This window comes from Barbus barbus (assembly GCF_936440315.1).
Source record: "Barbus barbus genome assembly, chromosome: 43".
Classification (NCBI taxonomy): domain Eukaryota; kingdom Metazoa; phylum Chordata; class Actinopteri; order Cypriniformes; family Cyprinidae; genus Barbus; species Barbus barbus.
In genome coordinates this window covers 7,769,877-7,793,931 of record NC_136721.1, presented here as the reverse complement: position 1 = coordinate 7,793,931, position 24,055 = coordinate 7,769,877, and the positions used below count along the sequence as shown (strand labels likewise).

Sequence of the window (24,055 nt, the reverse complement as noted above, 5' to 3'; positions counted from 1 at the left end):
ATATTTCATGCACGTTGCCCCTTTAAGGCAGAGCGCGCTTGGGAAAAGAAAAAGAGAAGCTCAAGCGAGTGGTGGAGCATGTTCGGCTGTTCGTGCTGTTATGCCGATGCTTTTTAATAAAAGAAGAAATGTGAATTATCACCCTGGAAACTCATGTTGTATTTATGTTATCCACGAGGAAGAGACTGGAGCATTCGCAGCAGAAAATAAGGCTTACAATAGCACTTCCTCCAGTGAAAAAATCCATCCCCTGTTATCCTCTCACATCAAAATCCACCGACAGATTTTTTAAAAACAGTTTTGGACTGGTTTTTTTTGTAAAGTGCATTTTATTCTGATTCAGCTTTTTCACTAAACAATATTTAGATTCACTAGAGAATATTATGAATAGAGGATATTTTGCCAGAAGCGATGTTTGAAGTTAAAAACATCTTAATGATGGATTTATTACAAACAAACAGCTTTTCACTTCACAAGATGTTAATTGATGGACTGGTGTCATGTGGATTACTTTTGGATTATTGTGATGTTTTTTATCAGCTGTTTGGACTCTCATTCTGACATCACCCATTCAGTGCAGAGGATCCATTGGTGAGAAAGTAATGCAATGCTAAATTTCTTCAAATCTCTTGAGATTAAAAAAACAAACTCTATCTACATCTTGCATGGCCTGGTGAGTAAATTTTCAATGATCTTTTTTTGGGTGAACTATTCCTTTCATTGCATGCTGAAGCCTAATTTTTAAGACCAGTTTAGCTGAATTCTTGACTTTATTCTTGACTCCTGCAACACATCATCAGGCTGGTGATGTCATTCTGAAGGTAAAACTGATCAATATGTTTGTCTTCATTGATAAACCTATAATTATTTTTATGTTAAGGCAGATAACCTATAAATATCTAATATTAAAATTCTATACTATCTAGACTAAATAAATGTAAAACACTTTAATAGATTGTTTTAAATTATACAAGTGAATTTAGGTTTGTAACATTATAATGTGCAGTGTGAAAATTTGATATTAATTTTAAGATCATTTAACAGTGTTATTAAATTAGCAATGTTATCCACCAGTAAACAATATGTTTACCTGTCCTGTGAAGCCCACACCTTCTGCTGACTGAAGAAAGTTTTGGTAAACTCGATTGGCCTGAGCAGCGACCGCTGCTACAGCATTCTGGTAATGAGGGGCAGCAATGGCCAGGATGGGAAGGGAAGCAAGTGGCAAGTGATCCACACTGCTGGACACGCAGGTTTCATCATAGCTGTATGGATTCAGACTACAAGAAGACAAAATGAGATAATCCACAGAATGATGGTTGAATAGCTAACCTCCTAGTCCTCTGCTTTTTTAAAGTGTTTAAAGTTCCCATTTCCTGCATTGTGTCACTAGAATGTCCCCTAGCACCCTTTTTTATTTGTTTTAGGTTTTTATGTCTTATCTAGGTTCTATGCTCTTGTTGTTTTTGAGTTCCTGTTTTCTGTCATGTTAATTTTGCTCACTTGCCCCGTGTGATGATGCAGTAATGGATGGTGTTATGTAATTATTGCTGGGGAGCATCTGACTAATGTGTTTGTCTAGCAGATTTCTCAGACTCTATTATTCAATGCAATTTCATGGCTGTACAGTACAAGTTCAGTCTACCAAAAAGAAGCAGCTCATAAAAGTAATATACAAATCAGTTGGACAACACTGTCCATGCTGTATATGTTTGATTTACTAAACATAAAAGAACTAAAATGCACTAAAAGAGCCGACTCAGAGTAATTTGTTCAGGAATTGGTTGGACTACACTGGTCATGCAGATTCAATAAAAAGAGCGAGCTCATGAACATCGTATATTGTATGAGTTTGATTCACTAAAAAGAACCAGCTCATATCTCTAAAATGCAATTACACTGTTAGCACTAGATGAATGAATGAATGATGCATTTATATAGTGCTATATTGTGTATTGCTATACACCCAAAGCACTTTACAATCACATAGGGGGTCTCTCCTCAACCACCACCAGTGTGCAGCATCCACCTGGATGATAACAGATTATACTGTTTATACTTTATACTGTATCTTAGACCTGACTAAAGCCAATTTTGATAGAAGTATTACATTACATTACATTACATTACATTATTCATTTAGCTGACGCTTTTATCCAAAGCGACTTACAATTGCTATATATGTCAGAGGTCGCACGCCTCTGGAGCAACTAGGGATTAAGTGTCTTGCTCAGGGACACATTGGTGTCTCACAGTGGATTTGAACCCGGGTCTCTCACACCAAAGGCATGTGTCTTATCCACTGCGTGTCTTATCCACTACGCCATCAAGTATTGTTAAATGGAACTGCAAAATCATTTGTTGGTCATCATACCTCTGCAGATGCCACTTGGTTTGATATTTTGTTATCTAATGCAATATAATTCATATCTTTCAGAAGAGGTTTAGGTGTTTACTGTATTTGGGGCCATAGACCAGATGTTGTTCTCTGACGTTATACTGTACATACATCTGTCTGTATTTGTCTGATATTTTAATGTCATGAATGATGTGTTGATACTCTTATTACTCTTTGTTGTTTGATATGTAGATTGATTTAGATGTATTATTAGCTAAATGTGCTTTAAGACACAGTTCAGAGGTGGAGATCTGGTTGTCCCTTAGGAAATAGAAGTCTCTGTATCAGAAATAACTGAATGTCTAATTAGCATACTAAAGCTCCTCTATCTTTAATCAGGCCAGTTTCCTGTCACAGAATGTGGTGGTTTGATTAATAGTGCAGCACTCTGCCATGGAGTTGTTAAAACACTTTTAATGTTTTCTTAAGTCTATATCATCAACAGCAACAGTTATTTCTGAGACAGTGTTGGAAGTTTCAGTTGGACACAGAATGATTGCTAAACAGGTGACTCCTTCAAAACAAATGAACAAATTAATTAAATTAAGGTAAGAAAATAACCTGAAAAAAAGTTTGATGTCTTGAGCATGCTAATCAAGTCATTATATGGCTTGAGCAATGAAGACTTAGGCTCTGTATATTTGATAACCAAAATCATTATAATCTTTGTCTGGATGTTCCTCTCAACTCAGAAATGGAAAACCAGCAAGAGGCTACAAAGAAAATGTCCAAATGTCATCATGTAAAATTCATTGTGCTTTGACAGGGTATGTGGCCTTGTGTGCTCCTGCTCTAGAGTTCTGACAGAGGCACAGGAGGCACATTTCGACCTTTCTGTATGATGTTTTATGAGAAGCGCTAGACATAACCTTTTATGCCTCATTTAATGGAAGTAAATTGTGGTTCTCTGGGAACAACCGAATGCTTGAAATTTTCCATTATGGTTCCAAAGTGTTACCACGTTGTTTAAGTCTTGAAAAAGCATTTTCATTCTCAAGTTTCTCTGAGCTAAAATGTTCATGCTGGCAGCCTAGTATGACTCCAAAAAGCAGATCAGTAGGCTTAATTAACTGTCAGTTAGAGCTAAGAATATATATTGAGAATTGAAATGGTCAGGTGAAAGCTTTTGATTCTGGAATCATGGCATATCACACAGTCAGTAAAGGGTAATAGGCTTGTATTGGGATTGGCACCTTAAGGAATTTAACAATTACATTTCCATTAACAATTATATGTAGTAGTTTTGCATACAAAAGAAATGTGGGGGGGGGTGAATGTTACTTTATCTTCTTACAAGCTGTCATAACAACAACCATTTAATACTGTACTGATTTAAATTATTAGTCTTAAGTATAACATGTTGTAAGCTTTAGCCTATGTGTTTGATTCAATAAAGAGAACCATTGTTTGTTTGGGAATTGGCTCAAGAAAGTCATAGTAAGTGAGTTGGATTACACTGGTCAAGCCATTTTTATTCACTTTGATTCACTTTTGATAAATAAAGAAATGACGCATTAGAGACATTTGTTTGGGAATCGCTTGGACTCCAGTGGTCATGCTGTATGCTTTTGATTTGTTAAAAAAAAAAAATTGCTCATCACTTATGGATTACACTGGTCATGCTGTGTGAGACTGATTAAAAAATAAATAAAAACTAGCCTAGCTCATTAGAGAATTGGATGGACAACACTGGTTGCAATGTATGAATTAAAAACTATATGTACTAAAAAGAATGGACTAATATCGACTAATAATATAATAAGCTCATTAAAAAAGCACTGATATGAATGGAGTCTTCTCTGGAGTGTACTGTAGATGATTTTTAAACAATTTTCAAAAGTACTGTACATTTCTTAAAACTTTTTAATTGAATAAAAAAATTACTAAGCGTACCTTTAAATTGTACGGTGAAAGCTTGTAATTCTTAAGTCAGGACACTGAGAACCCATACAAGGCTAATCTTTAAATTAAGTTCCAAACATATAGTTCAAGAGGAGCCTAAACATTCAGTCCTGTCCATCATCCCTCCACCTCCCTTTCTCCTCCTCTAATACTTTCATTCCTCCTTCACATCGTACAATTATAGGGGGGTTCTAACTCAGATCTCAAGCCAAGCCTCAGGTTCAAGCCTTCTTCGAGGAAAGCCAAGCCAAGTGTGTTTACCATTATCTAGCAGGACTGAATGGGCAGGCAAACTCGTGAACCAAAACAAGAGTTACCCTGCTAGCAAGAATGATTTAGCATTAACTTAGTCATCAAAAAGGAATAGCATATTTGACCTTTGCATTGTTATTTCTACACCTTACTTTGAGACCAAAGAGAAGGCATCAGCACACACGGGCGGGCAGGGCACCAGTCTGACCAGCATGCTGTCTGCCGCTGCCTGGAAGTGCGCCCGCGCCACACGCTCCAACACAGACGCCAGAGTGGCAGCGTCACCTGCCTTTCCTCCAGGGTCACCACCTCCGGAATCCAAGATATGACCTCCATGAATCACCAGGATGAGCAATTGTGTCCTGCACTTCCTCTGCAGGAGGGAGAAAGAGATGGAATTAGTAAAAACTGATAGAATAATTCAATGTGATTAGAAGTGGGATAATGAGGACTAACCTCCATGTCTTCCAATCCATCCACACTGCTCTGTGGTGCACATCGGGGGTGCCGCAGCCTGTACAGGCTGTCTAGTGGTCAATGAGGGACAGATAGAAATAATGAGTGGTTGAACAGACTTTATGTTTCTCTGCAGTGAAGCTACAGTTTCTACCTCAAACCATCTGTCTTATTGATGACTGATGGAACAGTCGTATTCTCTAAGAAGAACCTTTGTTCTTTTTTCCTCAAACCAGTACGGAATTATTTTTTTTAAATTCAGTTACTACAATATTGTTGTATACTACTATACAAGTCTTCTTCATTACTGCATTCTCTCACTCTTTAAGGGCTTTTCACACTATAAATAACCCCATAATTATTATAAATTATAAATAATTATAAATAATTAAATCCAGGGTTATCTTGCTTCATGCTTCATACTGCTTATAATTTAGCCAGGTTTAACTATAAATCCTGGGTAATCAAAAGATGACATTTACACTGTACATTCCTAAACTGGGTAAACATTTTTATTTGCAGTGTCACCATCATTGATTGGATGCAACATGTTTACATAGGCGCTAGCATGGCGCATCCTCATATTATATATTGTATATTATATTGTACATACTCATATTATATTATATATCATATTATATATCCTCATATTATATATTATACACAAAATCACTTTCACAAACTTTTAAATTAAATGTTCCCTCCTGGTGGAATGACCTGCCCAACACAATCCGAGCAATCCGAGTCCTTAGCCATCTTCAAGAATCGGATAAAAACACATCTCTTCCATCTTTATTTGACCCTCTAACTCTAGCACTCTCTATTCTAATTCTATTCTTATAAAAATAAAAAATTAAAACGTGTCCCTTTTAGACTTGCACTCTATTAATTTACTAACTGCTTGTTTTCTTTAAAAAAAAAAAAACGAACATACTTGGTTACTAACGTAACCTCGGTTCCCTGAGATACGGGAACGAGTACTGCGTCTCTAGACGCTATGGGGAAAAACTCCTTTTTCTCCGAGGACTGAAGACTTTTTCAATCACGTAGTGTGACTGCACGGCCATTGGTTCGTGCAGTAAATAAAAATGAACCTATGGCTCGTCAGTGGCGCTGCACGAGCCTATGGCAGCAAAGCCCGCCAGAGCCTGCCAGAAAGGGCGGGGCCATCTAGCTATATAAGCGGGCGCTTCGCCATAGGAAATCAGGCCAATTCGACTGAAGCGACGACCTGAGTCGTGCAGCTGAATGGCATGGCACGGTACGCAGTACTCGTTCCCGTATCTCAGGGAACTGAGGGTAAGTTAGTAACCGAGTACGTTCCCTATCGATACTCTACCTGTACTGCGTCGCTAGACACTATGGGGAACAAATACAATCCCGCCATGCCATGAAGAGAAACGACCAACATAAACTGGCCTTGAGCAATAAGGCTCAGAGGGACCAATTATGAGCAGGAAGAATCCTGCAGGAGGCATGAGGACCGAGCTCCTAGAGTTCAGTCCAGCCTAGATATCGTTTCAATGGTCATAAGTACAGCCTCAGCACCAGGAATGGGGCCAAGAGCATTCTTGAAGAATCAGGCAATGCCTGAGGGACCGCTTAAGGTGTGTGCCCTTTAAGCAGAGAGAACACGAGCCTGTAAGGCCGGGATATCCAAGTTATAGAACCTGGCAAACGTGGACGGCGAGGCCCAGCCGGCCACTGCACAAATGTCTGCCATGGACATACCACTAGACCACGCCCAGGAAGAGGCCACGCCTCTAGTGGAATGGGCTCTCACTCCAATGGGGCTCTGGAGGCCAAGGGAGGAGTATGCTAGTGCAATAGCGTCAACTAACCGTCGAGATATCCTGTGCTTTGTGACCGGAGACCCTTTGGTGCAGCCGCCAAAGCAGACAAAGAGTTGTTCCGATTGCCTAAAGGGCGCGGAACGCACAACGTAAGTTATCAGTGCCCTGACCGGGCAGAGAAGGTTGAACTCCCGGTCCTCCTCAGAAGGGGGGAGCGCAGAGAGTGTAATAACCTGGGCCCTAAACAGAGTGTAGAGCGCCTTAGGGACATAGCCATGTCTTGGCTTTAGGACGTCCTTAGAGTCGTTAGGCCAAAACTCAAGACAGGCAGGGTTTACAGAGAGAGCCTGCAAGTCACCTACTCGCTTGGCCGATGCTAGCGCCAGCAGCAGAGCGGTCTTGAGCGAAAGTGTTTTTAAGCTTGCAGATTGTAGTGGCTCAAAGGGGGCGCCTTTGAGGGCTCTCAAGACCGTGGGCAAGTCCCATGCAGGGACTGTGAGGGGTCGGGCGGATGGAGCCTCCTAGAACCCCTCAGGAAACGGACAACCAGGTTGCTCTGGCCCACCGACTGTCCGGCTATAGAAGCGTGAGAAGCTGCTATAGCTGCCACATAGACTCTGAGCGTGGAAGGGGCACGACCCTTATCCAACATCTCTTGTAAATAGGACAATATCACTGATATGTCACATGTTGTCGGCTCCTCGCCGTGGGCTTGACACCAGGTGGAGAAAACCGACCACTTAAGAGCGTAGAGGCGTCTCATGGATGGGGCTCTAGCCTGTTCAATGGTATTTAGGACATTCTCGAGGAGATCTATTGATTCCCATCGAGTGCCCATAGATGCAGGTCCCACAGCCCGGGCTGGGGGTGCCAGATCGTTCTGTTCGTCTGAGAGAGGAGGTCTCGTCTCAGGGGAATGGGCCATGAAGCCGCTATTAGCAGCTGAGATAGCTCTGAGATCCAATGATGGTTCTTCCAGAGTGGGGCCAGCACTTTGTGCTTGTGTTCCCTGATTAGCCTGATTACTTGAGGAATGCATCCATGACGCCACGCATGAGGCGGAATTAAAGGTTTCAGCCAGTACTGAAGGGGTCTCATCCTGAGAAGGCCCAACCGAAGAACTGGCGATATGGAGGCCATGAGGCCTCTGAAACGATTTGAGTGGGTAGAAGGCTCCAATTCTGAAGGAAGCCGCGAGCTGCCGTATGGCCAGAACGCGATCTGGTGCGACTTTCGCCTTCATGTGGGCTGAGTCGAAAACTGTCCCCAGGAACGAAGTTCATTGGCAGGGGGACAGGGAGGTCTTGGCCAAATTGATCCTGAGTCCCAGGCCCTCCAAGTGACTGAGGAGGAGGGACCTGTGGGCTATCAGCTCTGCCTTCGACTGTGCTACAATGATCCAGTCGTTGAGGTAATTCAGGACAGGGATTCCCATCTGTCTCAGAGGGGAGAGAGCCGCGTCTATGCAGTTCGTAAAAGTGCGGGGAGCTAGAGCCAGCCCAAAGGGCAGGACCGTGTATTGATAAACCACTCCCTCAAAGGCGAATCTCAAGAATCGTTTTTTACGGGGGGCTATCTGGATGTGAAAGTAAGCGTCTTTCAGATCCAGCGAAAAGAACCAGTCCTCTGGGCGAATTTGTGAGAGGATCTGCTTCAGTGTAGTCATTCTGAACGGCCGTCTCATGAGGGCATGGTTCAGACGTCTGAGATCGAGGATGGGCCGGAGGCCGCCATCCTTTTTGGGGTCGAGGAAATAACGGCTGTAGAAGCCTGACTCGCTCTGAGCTGGGGGAATCTCTATAGCTCCTTTTGCCAGCAAATTCTTTACCTCGGCTCTCAGAACGTGGGAGTTGCTGCTCAGCACTGAGGTGGAGACCATGCCGCTGTACCGTGGGGGTTTTCGAGCAAATTGAAGTGTATAACCTCGTTCTATAATCCCCACAACCCAATGAGACACTCTGGGGATGGCCCGCCAGGCCTCGGCCCGTGTGGCAAGGGGTTGGATTAGTTCGGGTGGTGAGTCACCCTGCGGGGACTCGACACACTCGGTAATTGGAAGAGGAAATTTGCTCTCTTTTTGAAAATGTTTGTTTTTTTATTTTTCTCGCTATAACAGCGGCTGTATGTGGGGCCCGTGATTCACAACAGTTTCTGTGACAAACAAACCGGCCTTGGCAACCGGAATTGAACGGGGTGCTTGAAGGCACAACAGAGGGAATTTCGGGGTTGGTCTGGCATTTGCGAGACTTTGCCCCCTCCTCTTCCTTCCTAGCGGATCAGGACAACACCGGGGGCGCAGGGTCCAAGGTCAGCTTGGGCCGGGGTCCTTGACGCGTCGGATACGGGTAGCGCTTGGCCGAGCGGGAGCGCTGCCGAGACTCAGGCTTCCGTGTAGGCTGAGCGGGTGACGGCGCAGGTTTAGCTGGCTGTTGCGATGGAGCAGGCTTGGGGCGACTAGCGGCCGTTGCAGAGCTGGACCGTTTCGGCAGGAAGTGTCGCATGGCCTGGGACAACTTCTGAGCCGCTGTGAATCGCTCCGCAAAGCGCTCGACGGCAGGTCCAAAGAGCCCTGTAGGGGAGACCGGGGAGTCGAGGAAAGGGACCTTGTCAGCCTCCTTGATCTCAGTGAGGTTTAACCATAAGTGGCGCTCCAACACCACTAAGTTGGCCATTGACCTCCGTATGGACTGTGCTGTAGCCTTGGTAGCCCTCAGAGCCAGGTCGGTAGCGCTGCGCAGTTCTCTGAAAACTGCGGGATCAGGTCCGGACTCATCCATGGTCTGGAGGAGTTTGGCCTGAAAGACCTGGAGCACAGCCATGGAATGAAGCGCTGAGGCAGCCTGCCTGGTGGAGGAATACGCTCATCCAGCGAGGGCAGAAGTCGTCCTGCAGGGCTTGGAGGGGTGAGCGGCCTTTGCTTTCCATCCGATAGCGGAGGGTGGGCAAAGGTGCGCAGCCACAGCCTCGTCGAGAGGGGGCAGCCTTTCGTAGCCATCCTCTTCGGCACTGTCCACTAAGGAGAGAGCAGAGGAAGAGTTAGAGCGAAGGCGGGCCGAATACGGAGCACGCCACGACTTTGTGAGTTTGTCATGGACCTCCAGGAAAAACGGAGAGGCTCGCTGACGAGGGGCCGTACGGCACCCCGGCAGGAACCATTCGTCCAGATGACTACGAGTGGGCTCCTCCGGCGTAGACCACTCCAAACCCAGCTCGTCGACCGCCTTAGAGAGGATGCGGAGAAGTTCGGCATGCATCCCTGGCTTCGCGTCGCTGGGTTCGGCAGACGATGAAGGGGCGAGGTCAATAGTAGAGCCCAGCATCTCCTCCGCGTCTGATGCTATTAGAGACATGCTGTCATCTAATAGCTCGTCCTCAACAGCTCCGAACAAGATCATGTCACTCACACCAATCAAGGGACGTTGATCCGCGTGCTTGAAGAGGATGGGAGAATCCTCTCTGCTTAGCGGGGCGAGGCACGCGGGGTCTGAGCCGGCGTGAGCTCGCTCGCCGCTGAGTGATTAATCCCTTTATCCCACCGTTTTTTCCCCGCAGGTCCCTGGGAGGAAGAAAATGGGAGGGCGCCAGGAGCGGCATCGCTCTCTGAAAAGAAAGCGATCCGAGCGCGCAGAGTCACGAGACTCATGTTCACGCAATGTGAACATTCCATCTCGGTCAGAGCGGCTTCCGAGTGGGGTTTACCCAAGCAGGAAACACACTCCGAGTGGCCGTCACCATCGTGCAGAGACATCCTGCACAACGCGCAATGACGGCACGGCATTTGTAACAACAGAAATTTGCGTCTTTTTTTTATTTTTATGTTTTTTTTATACTCGCCGGATGGCAGCAGGGAACGAGCTGGCATCTGCGCCGATCGCTGAAGCGGCTCGGTGAAGCTGGATCAGCGGAGAGGCGTGGAAGAAAAGGCAGCTTTCGAATCCGCAGCGAGGCGTGTCAACGGCGAGCGTCTGGAGTCCTGAGATCAGCAAAGAAGTCGTCGCTGAAGGAGAATTGATCTGATTTCCTATGGCGAAGCGCCCGCTTATATAGCCAGATGGTCCCGCCCTTTCTGGCGGGCCGCTGACGAGCCATTGGTTCGTTTTTATTTACTGCACAAACCAATGGCCGTGCAGTCACACTGCATGATTGAAAAAGTCTTCAGTCCTCGGAGAAAAAGGAGTTTTTCCCCATAGCGTCTAGCGACGCAGTACGAGTGAAGTATCGATAGGGAACACTAGCTTTTCTAATCTTTTTGTATTTTGTTTTCTTTTTATTTATTATACAATTAACAAAAGCACAAAAGGCCTCTAACACTAGCTTGTTCTATTATTTTTCTATTCTGTTTTCTTTTTATTTATTGTATAATTTAAAAAGAGAAGAAAAAAAAGCTACGTGTACTGCATTAAGCTAACTGAGACTTGTTATAGCTCTTGCATATCATTGCTCTTTTGTTGATTTTGATTGCTTCCATTGTCCTCATTTGTAAGTCGCTTTGGATAAAAGCATCTTATAAATGACTAAATGTGAATGTAAATATATTGCCGACTGAAATATAAACTTTTAAAGAATAAACTTTTCGGTCTATAAAGTTAAAAGAATGAAATGGACTCTTCTTGATTCCAATTCGCTTGTTTTCTCTCACCGTTTAATTTTAACTAAAGACTAAAGGCAGAAAGACCCACAAACAAACAACAACTGAAGAAATGTGTTGCACACAATGCATGACAGTGAGTTAATAAGATGCTACACATTAGATTGTGCAGGGATCATGTTTGTGACCGATCTTATTAAAGACATGCTAACATCTCCGAAACCGTGCTGAAATGCCATTGCGCCAGAAATGGACGCAATCACTACACTAACTAAATTAACATATTTGGCAACTGGAAAAATGCCAACTGGAAAAATCCCAGAAAAGTACACAAAGGCGGAAACCCAGCCTCCGGTGATGTCCATGAGTTCCAGACTTAAGGCAGTCATTGCCTACAAAGGATTCTCAACAAATTATTAAAAATAAACATTTTATTTATGATTATATTTATTTGTCCAATTATATTTGAGCCCCTAAAAAATGGGAGGACTGTGTATAAGCTTTTTATTTTATATTTTTATTCAACCCCTTGACTGCACTTCAATTTCATCTTGATTGTTTTATTTTAATACTATTTTGGTGGTATACAGAACCAAAAATATGAAAATTGTGTCACTGTCCAAATATATATGTACCTAACTGTTTTTGTATTTCTAGTCATGAAAGCAAAGCTCTTCTATTAGAATTGAGAAATACCAAAACTTCAATAACTATTTATTAAAACTGGACAACAATTATATAACATATTATGCTTTTTAATCTTATCTCACACTATTTGTTTTGTTTTATTCAAAGGACTCACTCATAAACTTGTCACCACATATTTTTGAAGGTTACATATATACTATCAGTATGTATGTAACCTTCAGAAATTCTCAATGCAAACACTCCACCAATACAGGCTTCCTATTGTTGTACGGTTCAATATCCCCATAGAGTTCCTTTCAATACTCCAAAAAACATTTTTTTAGATAATTATGGGCCATTATTTAAAGCATAAACCATAAGATATGTCCACCCTGTCATGGAAACACATCTTACTGTTAAATACGTTTTCATTGCAAAATTAAGATGCAAATGATATTTTCTGAAAGGTAGGATGTCCCTCTCCTAAACAGGGTCATTAAAAAAATAATAATATATAACATATATAATTACATCCTCAATCGCCCCCCCCATGCATTTTCAAAATATAAACAACAAATGAATGCTATGTCCACTCTGTCATGTATCATCTATGTGTCATGAGCCTATGTGGCCGACAGGGTGGACATTTTGGAACAATGACAGGATGAACATTATGACATTCAAATAGCATATTAGCTTACAACAAACTGGGACTAGCTAAATATTTAGCCTGGTTGTTGAGGAGAATTTGGTATATTTAAACTTACATATTTAGAAAATACTGTATTTGAATCATTTCTGGCATATTTTATGCCCACAGGGTGGACATGTTAAGCTATGGCAAAGCAAGTAAGTAAACTCATACGAAGAAAATCTGTCAATTGAAAAGTCACCAACTTGCTCACCTCAGCCATTGAAATTCCCGCCACTGAAGAGACAAAAAATCTGTTGTCCTGGGCCCATATTCCTAAACATTCTAAGAATCCGTTTAGAGAGCTCTTAATTTAGCTTAAACATTTCTAACTAGGAGTCTTAGCCTAAAAGTGATTCAGGACCAATCTGAGAGCAACTCTGAGCGAGGAAAAGATAAAAACTTTTATCTTAGTGAGGAGGCAGGGCTGCCTAGCTATGACACATTCTTTTGAAGACTGTGATTGGTTGGTTGTCCAAGAAGGAAATAAAAGAGCGCTTTTAAGAGTAGGGTTTATTATAAGCCTTCACTTTGAAATTACAGGAGTAATTTTTCCTGTTTTACCGTACTTGCTCTCTCTCTCTTTCACACTCACACACACACACACACACACACACACACACACATTATATATGTTTATGTATTCTTTATTTTTTATTTACCATACTGTCATACTTACTGTATTTTATAGAAAATGAACAGACATAGCCTAATAAGTGCTGTAACAAACTCAAATCATCACTGCTGCATAGTTGCATTTTTCCAGTTGCCAAATATGTTAATTTAGTTAATGTAGTGATTACGTCCATTTCTGGTGCGATGGCATTTCTGCACGGTGTCGGAGATGTTAGCATGTCTTTAATAAGATCGGTCACAAACATGATCCCTGCACGATCTAATGTGTAGCGTCTTATTAACTCACTGTCATGCATTGTGTGCAACACATTTCTTCTCCCTCTTCATGTTTTGTTCATTTTCTCCGCTGCTAAAGAAACTCTTAAGCCCCTTAAAAGTCCTCGTCCGTACTCCTAACAATTTTGGACCTTAAGACCTCTTTTAAAGGTTAAGATGCTTTCTGAATAACTTTTTTCCTTACTAGGATATTTCTTAAGAGGAAACACCCAAATTTCTAAGAATTTTCTTAGAATTTTGTTACTAGGAGCAACTCTTAGCACTAAAATTGTTCATGAATACGGGCCCTGATGTCACTAAAGGTCTTTGCATTGCAAAGATGGTCTCTTTTTTTTATTTGCCTTTTCTTAAAGGGGCGGATTCCCCAATATGACAGGGTCGACAACCATTCAAAAAACATGGACAAACTCTTCTTTTTTATTAAATAAAATAAAAAGTTTTTCATTACCAAATGATCAATACACTCAAATTGAATAATCTCTTATTTAACAAAATATTAATAGGAGATTTTTTTTTTCTTAACTTTATGATTTGACAATATTCTACTATCATTCAAATTTAATGAGCAGTGCATGGGACATAGCAAAATAACACGCATCCTATTGCACAAAACTAAAAAAAAAATCTAGAAATTGTATCTAAAGAGCCAAGTAATGCTTTTTTTATGAATATAAATACTTAGCCTAATATAACACACCCTTTCATAGTAATTTTTATGTTAAGTTATCATGACAAATGAGTTATTTACGTTCAGGACACCTACAGTGATATTGACCCGTATAACACGACATATATCTCAGCAAAACTTAAATGCATACAATCTATATAGACAAAGTAACTCTCAAATGAAAATTCTAGTTTGTAAAGTTTTATCTGCCTACTTGTGTGGTACATATACATAATAAATTAATCAATGTTAATTTGTAAAATTAATTATAATTACATTTATTATAGCTCTGGAGGACACTGTTTAACTCTGTAGGAGATTATTTCACATTTCTGATTTTGCCTTTTACCAAAAGTGATAGCCAGATGAAGTCTATTAATGAAAATTACCTTACTTAATAAGAACAGCATTGGAGAAACACTGTGATCACAGTCAATAGCATTCCCTACAACAGCCAAACAAACACACACACGCATATTCAGTAAGCATAATGATGTCAGATATTTTCCATCGGAAATTTGAAGCTGAAAAGCACACAGAATGTTATTTCTGGGTATTGTCAGTGCTGCTTGATCTATTTATAGTGGTAAGTACAGAAAAAGAAGGTGTGCAACACGTCTGTATGTATGTGTCATGGGCACAACTCAAAGGGGGATGCCAAATTCAATGGTTTTTGTTTGTTTTGTTTTTTTTAAATGTTCTACAAAGCCCAAGTGTACATTAATGGACCTTAGTCAATGTAGTGTTATATGTTAATTTTTGACAGGAATGATCATGAGGATAGAAGTACAGTGTATGAAATGGATTGTACTGTTGTTTAACAACATACAGATTGTTCCACTGATGAAATGTTCAATATGCAAAAACGTTAAAAGTTATGAGTTGTGAAAATTACATGATATAGGACCCTTTATTCAGTGCAAGCCATTTTAAAGACTGTAAATCTTTCCCTCACAGCTGCATTTTCACTTGTGATAAATTAATATAACACCTAACCTGGCTAAGGACCATAATAATAACAGGAGTTAAAAACATTTCAACTATCTGCCTTTGTCAGTGTGACAATTCTTCGTTTCTCAGTTATTATATGACAGATGACATACATCAGGTGATTATAATTAATCAATCCACAGACTCCACTATAACATCAATAACTAATTAATGCAAGCAATAGCACATCAGGAAAAATGGCATAGATAAACATGAAAGTTAAAAATCCTCATTTAACCCCAAAGGTGACATTATCTTTAAATAAATCATTCAGAATGTTGGTGAGATAGTGAGAAACTTTCACTTCTTCAATGCCTATACATTTAAATTGGTTGCAATCATTAAAATGCCTGTTATACAGGATTTAATCTGATACAATTTTTTGTGTTGTGGAAATACATGTAAAGTTTTTACATTGTAACACAGAAGAACATGAATGTACAATTCTGACATGGAAAACAACTCTGTATGTAGAAGTGAAGTGAAGTGACATACTGCCAAGTATGGTGACCCATACTCGGAATTCGTGCTCTGCCCCCACCTACAATCTCTGCCGGCCCGAGACTCGAACCCGCAACCTTTAGATTACGAGTCCAACTCTCTAACCATTAGGCCACGACTTCCCCAAGTCTGATTGTATATTTAATCATCTGAATGTATGATTAAATACTGTATAACATGTTCTACTAAAAATATTATTTATTTACTTCAATGCTCTTGTCCATTGGTGTATGTTGGAAAGACAGAGTAATGGAGTAATCAGAGTAATGGAACATACACTCACCTAAAGGATTATTAGGAACACCTGTTCAATTTCTCATTAATGCAATTATCTAATCAACCAATCACATGGCAGTTGCTTCAATGCATTTAGGGGTGTGGCCCTGGTCAAGACAATCTCCTGAACTCCAAACTGAATGTCAGAATGGGAAAGAAAGGTGATTTAAGCAATTTTGAGCGTGGCATGGTTGTTGGTGCCAGACGGGCCGGTCTGAGTATTTCACAATCTGCTCAGTTACTGGGATTTTCATGCACAACCATTTCTAGGGTTTACAAAGAATGGTGTGAAAAGGGAAAAACATCCAGTATGCAGCAGTCCTGTGGGCGAAAATGCCTTGTTGATGCTAGAGGTCAGAGGAGAATGGGCCGACTGATTCAAGCTGATAGAAGAGCAACTTTGACTGAAATAACCACTTGTTACAACCGAGGTATGCAGCAAAGCATTTGTGAAGCCACAACACGCACAACCTTGAGGCGGATGGGCTACAACAGCAGAAGACCCCACCGGGTACCACTCATCTCCACTACAAATAGGAAAAAGAGGCTACAATTTGCACGAGCTCACCAAAATTGGACGGTTGAAGACTGGAAAAATGTTGCCTGGTCTGATGAGTCTCGATTTCTGTTAAGACATTCAGATGGTAGAGTCAGAATTTGGCGTAAACAGAATGAGAACATGGATCCATCATGCCTTGTTACCACTGTGCAGGCTGGTGGTGGTGGTGTAATGGTGTGGGGGATGTTTTCTTGGCACACTTTAGGCCCCTTAGTGCCAATTGGGCATCGTTTAAATGCCACAGCCTACCTGAGCATTGTTTCTGACCATGTCCATCCCTTTATGACCACCATGTACCCATCCTCTGATGGCTACTTCCAGCAGGATAATGCACCATGTCACAAAGCTCGAATCATTTAAAATTGGTTTCTTGAACATGACAATGAGTTCACTGTACTAAAATGGCCCCCACAGTCACCAGATCCCTGTATTTAAGTGATTTCTTGAGTCAACAGGTCTGGCGGTAATCAGGCCTGGGTGTGGCTAGTGAAATTTAACTCAGCTTTCTAAAATAATGTGGTTAATCACAGTTCTGTCATGAATTAACAGGAGGGAGCAATTCATTTTTCACGTAGGGCCAGGTAGGTTTGGACAGCTTTTTTCCCTTAATAAATGAAATCATCAATTTAAAACTGCATTTTGTATTTACTTGCATTATCTTTGTGTAATATTAAAATTTTTCTGATGATCTGAATCTTTTAAGTGTGATATGCAAAAAAATTTTTTTTATATATATGTGTGTATATATATATATATATATATATATATATGTGCGTGTGTGTGTGTGTATAGACTATATATCAGAGGTTGCGTTACACTTTAACATTGTCCGTCATTTTGACGGACAGGGTCATAAAAATTCCGTCATAATCTATTTTTACCCGTCATTTTAATTTTCATACTTTAATTATAATAACACATTTAATTGCTTGTATTTTTGTTTACATTTTCTTTTTTAATAATAAACCCACAGAACGAGCATATAATATTTATGCATTTATTTATTTATGATGAGAACAGATGAACAGAGACTGTGCGCCACTTTTCATGTTCAACACCACACCACGCAGTGACAGCGGAGGCAACTACAAACAACAAAATATGCTAGGCCTGGGTAAAAAAAATAATAATTTCTCGATTTTAATAGATTCTCATTTTTATAAACCAATATCGATTCTTAAATCCCAATAGATGCTGTTTTCAGTTGATGAATGAACCGTACATTTAGTGCACCTCCCATCCAATAAATCGCAATAGACTAAGCTTTGTGCATTGTTACTTCTGATATGAAACAAAGTCTCAGATTTCAAATTCTGTCCATTTTATTAGGAAATTCAAGCAATAAATTCTTTAATGTGGCGTGATAGATCGCTGTAGATCAAGTGCAGCAGCAGCGTACATGAACTGATCATCTCTTTCACTTTACTAGTGGGTACTCGCCTGTGCGTAATCAAAGGCCTAGCAAAAAGTTTTATTTTTGTTCTGGAGCTGATGATCCCATACTCTGCTGCCACACTGGAGCATACTTGTCACCATGACATGAATTTATATTGTATTTATTTACAGAGGTATATTATGTCACACTTCTCTAGTAAGCTTTGTCTGTGTGTGAAGATGCTGAAGGCAGTGGCGACGCACAAATTCGTGAATGAATGTTCCAAAGTGAAGTAAACTTTTTCAGATTTCCCCTGCTCAGGGAGTAAAGAGCAAAGAACACTGTTTAGGGACCATGTCAGTCGGTAGACAGTTCATGCATGGAGTTTTCTTCTAACGAGCTGGTTATCTGAATCAGGGGCTGTATGTATAAAGCCACTCAGAGTAAAATTTTAGTCCTAAATGTGTCAAAATTCTAAGAATGACGTAATTTTACTCTTATTCCTAGACTTAAGAATAAGAGTGATTCTTAAAGGTTCCTAAGTGTTAAGACTAGGTCTCAGCTCCTAAATTATTTAAGAGCACTGAAGAGGTCTCCTAACCTAGTTAGGAGTAACACGATGGCAGCAAAGAGGAGGAGACGAACACTTTCCAGTGAAAATATGACATATTGGACTTATAATGTCCACAAACCGTAACACAAGGACACACTATTTTCATTCAAATCAAAACATAAATACACGTAGAAAACATATCCTTGTGTTACGGCTGATACAGAAGAGCGTACGCAGTTTGCGCCCCATAGAAAATCTCCAAAATGGTGCTACGGTGACGCGGAGAGACAGAGGAGATGAATTGTTGAAAATTCGTTATTTTTATCGTTATTTTTATTTTCTTTGCATACAAAAAGTATTCTCGTTGCATCATAAAATTCAGATTGAACCACTGATGGCAGATGAACTATCCTGACGATGATTTTCATACTTTTCTGGGCCTTGACAGTGGTAATTACTTGGCAGTCAATGGGGCAGACACAAGCCTCCCGGTTTTCATCTAAAATATCTTAAATTGTGTTCCGAAGACGAACGAAGCTTTTACGGGTTTGGAATGACATGGGGGTAAGTGATTAATGACAAAATTTTAATTTTGGGGTGGAGTAACCCTTTAAGTCCTTAGCAATGCATATTACTAATCAAACATGAAGTTTTAATATATTTATGGTAGGAAATTTACAAAATATCTTCATGGAACATGTTCTTTACTTAATATCCTAATGATTTTTGGCATAAAAGAAAACTCGATAATTTTGACTCATTCAATGTACTTTTGGTCATTGCTACAAATATACCTGTGCTACTTATGACTGGCTTTGTGGTCCAGGGTCACATACTTTTCTTAATTACAAATTCACAAACTGGGCCATGCTTAAATCTTAGAGAGTAAATTAATTAATTAATTAATTAAATGTTTAGTTTAGTGGTGGGACTTATCCCTGCTCTCTTTAAATATTAAATATGTTCCAGATGTATTCATAATAATAACCAAATCCACATGATATTAATTTTCTATGCTCCTCTAAGCCATCTATAAATTCTGCCAAAAATAACAGACCTGTGGTGGGGAAAAAAATGTACCGAGATCTTCCTCCACAAGTGTGAATTCAGATTAATCTCTCCCGGATTATGAAACAAGTTTTCTCAAAACATACTTCTCAGCTAAACTAAAGCAAACAGCTGATGATGGACCCATCTTTTGTGGCCGAGAAACCCTGATAGGTCGCTTGATCATGCTGCCACATTTATGCGGTTTTATTGCTCTTTCAGTAGAACTGTTTCACAGTCTGATGAAACACATTTTTCTTAAATGAGCGTCAAAAAGTGAGCTGCCTATTTCTCCTCATTTAAAAGTAGCTGTCGTGCAGCATTACAGAAATTCTAAATCTCTCGTGCAGTATTAGAGAGTCTCTCTAAAGGGAGTTAAATGTGTGAGAGAGTTATATGGTGTCACTGCGTGCCCTGTGGTATTAATACGGCTTAGAGAAGCAAAATAGTGATTACTCTGCATCTGTAGCATTAGTCACCGTTGATTCTCCCTTCACTGAACTTCCCCACTTTAAGTTAGACAGTAAACAAACTGTATGCCATGGAAACTGCTGTTTAGGGTAAAGTAAACTAATTAGGGAGGAGAAGCATCGAGATTATGTTAAGCTTTCACAATATACAGATGAAGTTTATTGAAATGAATATGACGTAAAATCACATCATCAAGCTACTCCTAGAGTGATACTGACTTGAATTTAGTACTCTGGTAAATTCAGGTTTACTTTGTCGATTAAAGTGTTTATAATACCTAACATGATCCATAATTCATTCATGATACAAAAAAATGTAGAAGAGATCTTCTCAAGGGTCCCTGGTGCTTTTACCTCTGGAGTGCTCCAGGTGTCCCAGTGTTTCAATCTGCTCCACCAGGTCATTAGAGTTCCACTGGCTCATTTCCAGAAGTAACGCTGTCTTCCCTTCCATAACATCTGTGGATCAACAGGACATGAGAAGCCTTTTATTACACAAATTCAAAGTATAATACATCATAATATATCACAATCTAATATCTAAAAGATAACAGTGCATTAAAGTTGTTGTAATCTGTTGAAATTATATATCTTTTACATTGTATGTAACTGATATAATATAATATAATAATAATAATTATTGTATAATAAAAAAATGTCCCATATTCTGCACACAGCCCTGTTATTGCATAATTTTTATTTGAAAACTTTTAACATCATGTTGGGACTACAAGTGGATAATCTCATTCCATTTGTCTCCATTTTTACACAAATTATAGTGTTAATTATGTTTGTTGTTGTTATTGTTTGTTGTATGTTATTCAAACACACAGACTTCACTATAGGTATAAAAATTTTGTTAAAATCATCCACTATAAAAATAGTGGCTTCTTTTATTAAATAAGGACTATTTCTAGGCCATGATTTTATAAAGTGGCCTCAAAACCAATGTAAGAGAAAAATGCTCTTAAGGAATGATTTAAAAGAGGTATGGTACGGTACAACACACAGAGACAAAAGAAAAAAAAAACCTCAGCCAAAAATAGACCACTGAGATAGCGGAAAGCAGGCAGGGGAGAAGGAGAGACTGTGGAATAAGATGATAAGAAACTAATGAAGATGTATCACTCTCTCCATGTTTTACTCCGGTTGTAAATTAGTCTGTTTTTGAGGATGAACTCTCTCTCCTTCTCCAATAATCTAAAGTCTATAAACTTTATTTTGCTCATATCAGTCAGCCATTAGTCTGACGCTAAAGGCCATGGGGTCATTCTCTTACCATCTGTCTGTGACTACAGCATTAGCCAATTTCATAACCAATTAGAGGATTATTCATGTTAGAATGAATATTACATTTTGCTCTCAAGGCAGCAGATATGACGTAAAAGAGGAATATTGGATGTCTGTGGAATAAGGATGTAACAATTCACTCAACCCGTGATGCCATACGATTCACGATACTGATTTCACAATTCTGATTTCAGGATACAATTTTCTCAGTATTTTTTAACAAAATTAGATTTATGACTAATTAAAACTGAAAAGTGTCCTTATATTATTTCTCAGACAAAATGCTGCACATTTCTTTGTGACATTGAATCCAAACACAAACCTCAAAACCAGCACAAAAATGGGTCACTGGGCACAAAACCAAGCTTCTGCTATGGTCATTCCAGTCCTCTGACCTGAACCCTGTAGAAAATGAGTGAGGTGAACTGAAGAGAAGAAGCACCATCATGGAGCTGTGAATCTGATGGATCTGGAGAGATTCTAGATGAAGGAATGGTCTCTGCTCTGTTATTGTCAGGTGTTCATTTACAAATGAAACATGAATGATTAATTCGAAACACTATATAATTTATAATTATAGTCTATTAATTAGCTGAAATAAAATTAAATATATGTTAAATTCAACCTTTTAACTACACTGTAAAAAATTTACATTTACAAAAATTGGGGAAATTGACAAATAAACATTGGCTCAACAAATTGCTTCCCAAAAATTACCCCAAAACAAAAAAAATACATTGTGCTAATTTTAGCTGAAGGTCTGAAGTTAAAGTTAAAAATATATATTTACCGAACATATTAAATTGTTTTCAGCCAATTTATCAAGCATAAGTGAAAAATCTGTTTTGGCCGAACAAGCCTTGCAGCAAAAACGAGTGTGCGCATGCGCATTAGAGAATCGTACTGGATTAAAATTCCTGTCTGCAGGAGAGCGAGAGATGTTTAGCAGCGACGAAACGAAACATCATTTCCAGACGGATTTTCATCTATAAAGTTACGGTGAGTACTGAACTGTATTTATGAAGTCCTCTTTAGGTTAAATGGAGTGCAACTGTCAGTAATTTCGACAAAAAACGTAAAACATGGGCATTACATTACCGCCTCAGACAAGTAAGTTACGTTAACGTTAAATTATTCGCTAAATGAATTGCCAGGTTTTCCGAATTATCCAGGTTTATACTTGAGGACATGGTACATTTTATGTGTATTACATTGTATTTTTTGCAGATTAAGTGTGAATTCACGCCTTTACTGGTGTTTATTTCGCAGAATAATGTAACAGTGAATTCACATCTTTAAGTTAACTTACTGGTGTCGTGTTGGCGTTTATAACTCCATTTAGCCCATGCTGATCCCTCGGTTACTTAAAGTTACTATTTATTTAACTAAATTATTTTATTTCACTTTATAATAACGATATTAAATGTATGAGACACAATGAATACGTTTCTGCTATAAATATAAATGTTTTTCCCCTCAGTGAACCCACCATTGCTAGGCCTGCATGAACACGTGAGGCACCATTTAGTGAAGAACACTAACGTACGACTTGAACAGTGAGTATTAACGAATTCTTATTGAATATATGTTTATTCTACATTAGTGTCAAATACTATTAGCTTGTAAATGTGATTAGCCTAGACGCATTGCTGGTCTGCTGAGCCTTTGAAATTGGCGCTCAAAGTTTATAAATGTATATGTCCCTTGCAGAATATGCAAAATGTTAATAACTTTATCAAAATAAGAGGGATGAAGAAAATTTGCATGTTATTGTTTAATTAATACTGTCACGAATAAGCTATTTCACATAACAGATGTTTATATATTTTCCACAAGAAAAAGTAATAACTGAATTAATGAAAAAAGTCCCAGTTCAAAAGTTTACATACCATTGAATTTTAATAATCTGTTGTTTCCTGGATTATTTGCGACTGTTTTATATTTTGTGATAGTTGTTCATTAGTCCCTCATTGATCCCAAGCAGTTCAACTGCCTGCTGTTCTTCAGAAAAATCCTCCAGCTCCTTTTTTATATTTGAACCTTTTTCAACAGTGACTGTATGATTTTGAGATCCGTCTTTTTACACTGATGACAACTGGGGGACTCATACATAACTATTATATAAGGTGATAACATTCACTGATGCTCAAGAAGGCAACACAATGCATTAAGAGCTGGGGGGTGTAAATTTTTTTAATTGGATGATCAGGGTAAATTGTACTTATTTCATTTTCTGAGTAACGTTTAATTATTTATGTAACTTCTTCAGTGCAGTACCAAATGAAAAAAAGAAAAGAAAAAGAAAAATGAACACATCATCCTGTTCAAAATTTTACACTACCCAGCTCTTAATGCATTGTGTTGCCTTCTGGAGCATCAGTAAATGTTTACACCTTTTGTAATTGCTGTCTATGAGTCCCTCAATTATCTTCAATGTGAAAAGATGGATCTCAAAATTGTACAATCCCTGTTGGAAAGGGTTCAAATATGCAGAAGACACCGGAAAAACCAAATAATGTGCAGGAGCTGGAGGATTTTTGTGAAGAACAGCAGGCCGTTGAACTGCTCAGGACCAATGAGGAACTCGTGAACAACCATCACAAAACAGAACAACAGTCGTGGATCATACAGCAAACAACACAGATTATTAAGATTCAAGGGTATGTAAACTTTTTAATAGGGTAATTATGAATTAATTTATTATTTTG

The 24,055-nt window shown here is 39.5% G+C and overlaps 1 protein-coding gene across 1 annotated transcript in view; it reads right to left on the bottom strand.

Annotated features, from left to right (window-relative positions):
- Positions 1 to 24,055, bottom strand: part of plrdgb (PITP-less RdgB-like protein) — a gene marked incomplete at both ends in the record, with an annotated part of 111,689 nt that overhangs the window by 63,322 nt on the left and 24,312 nt on the right. The window contains 4 exons of the mRNA XM_079406022.1: positions 1,091 to 1,280; positions 4,705 to 4,925; positions 5,009 to 5,079; positions 20,412 to 20,516. Coding sequence (XP_079262148.1) covers positions 1,091 to 1,280; positions 4,705 to 4,925; positions 5,009 to 5,079; positions 20,412 to 20,516 — 587 coding nt within the window. The remainder of the gene's footprint in view (positions 1 to 1,090; positions 1,281 to 4,704; positions 4,926 to 5,008; positions 5,080 to 20,411; positions 20,517 to 24,055) is intronic.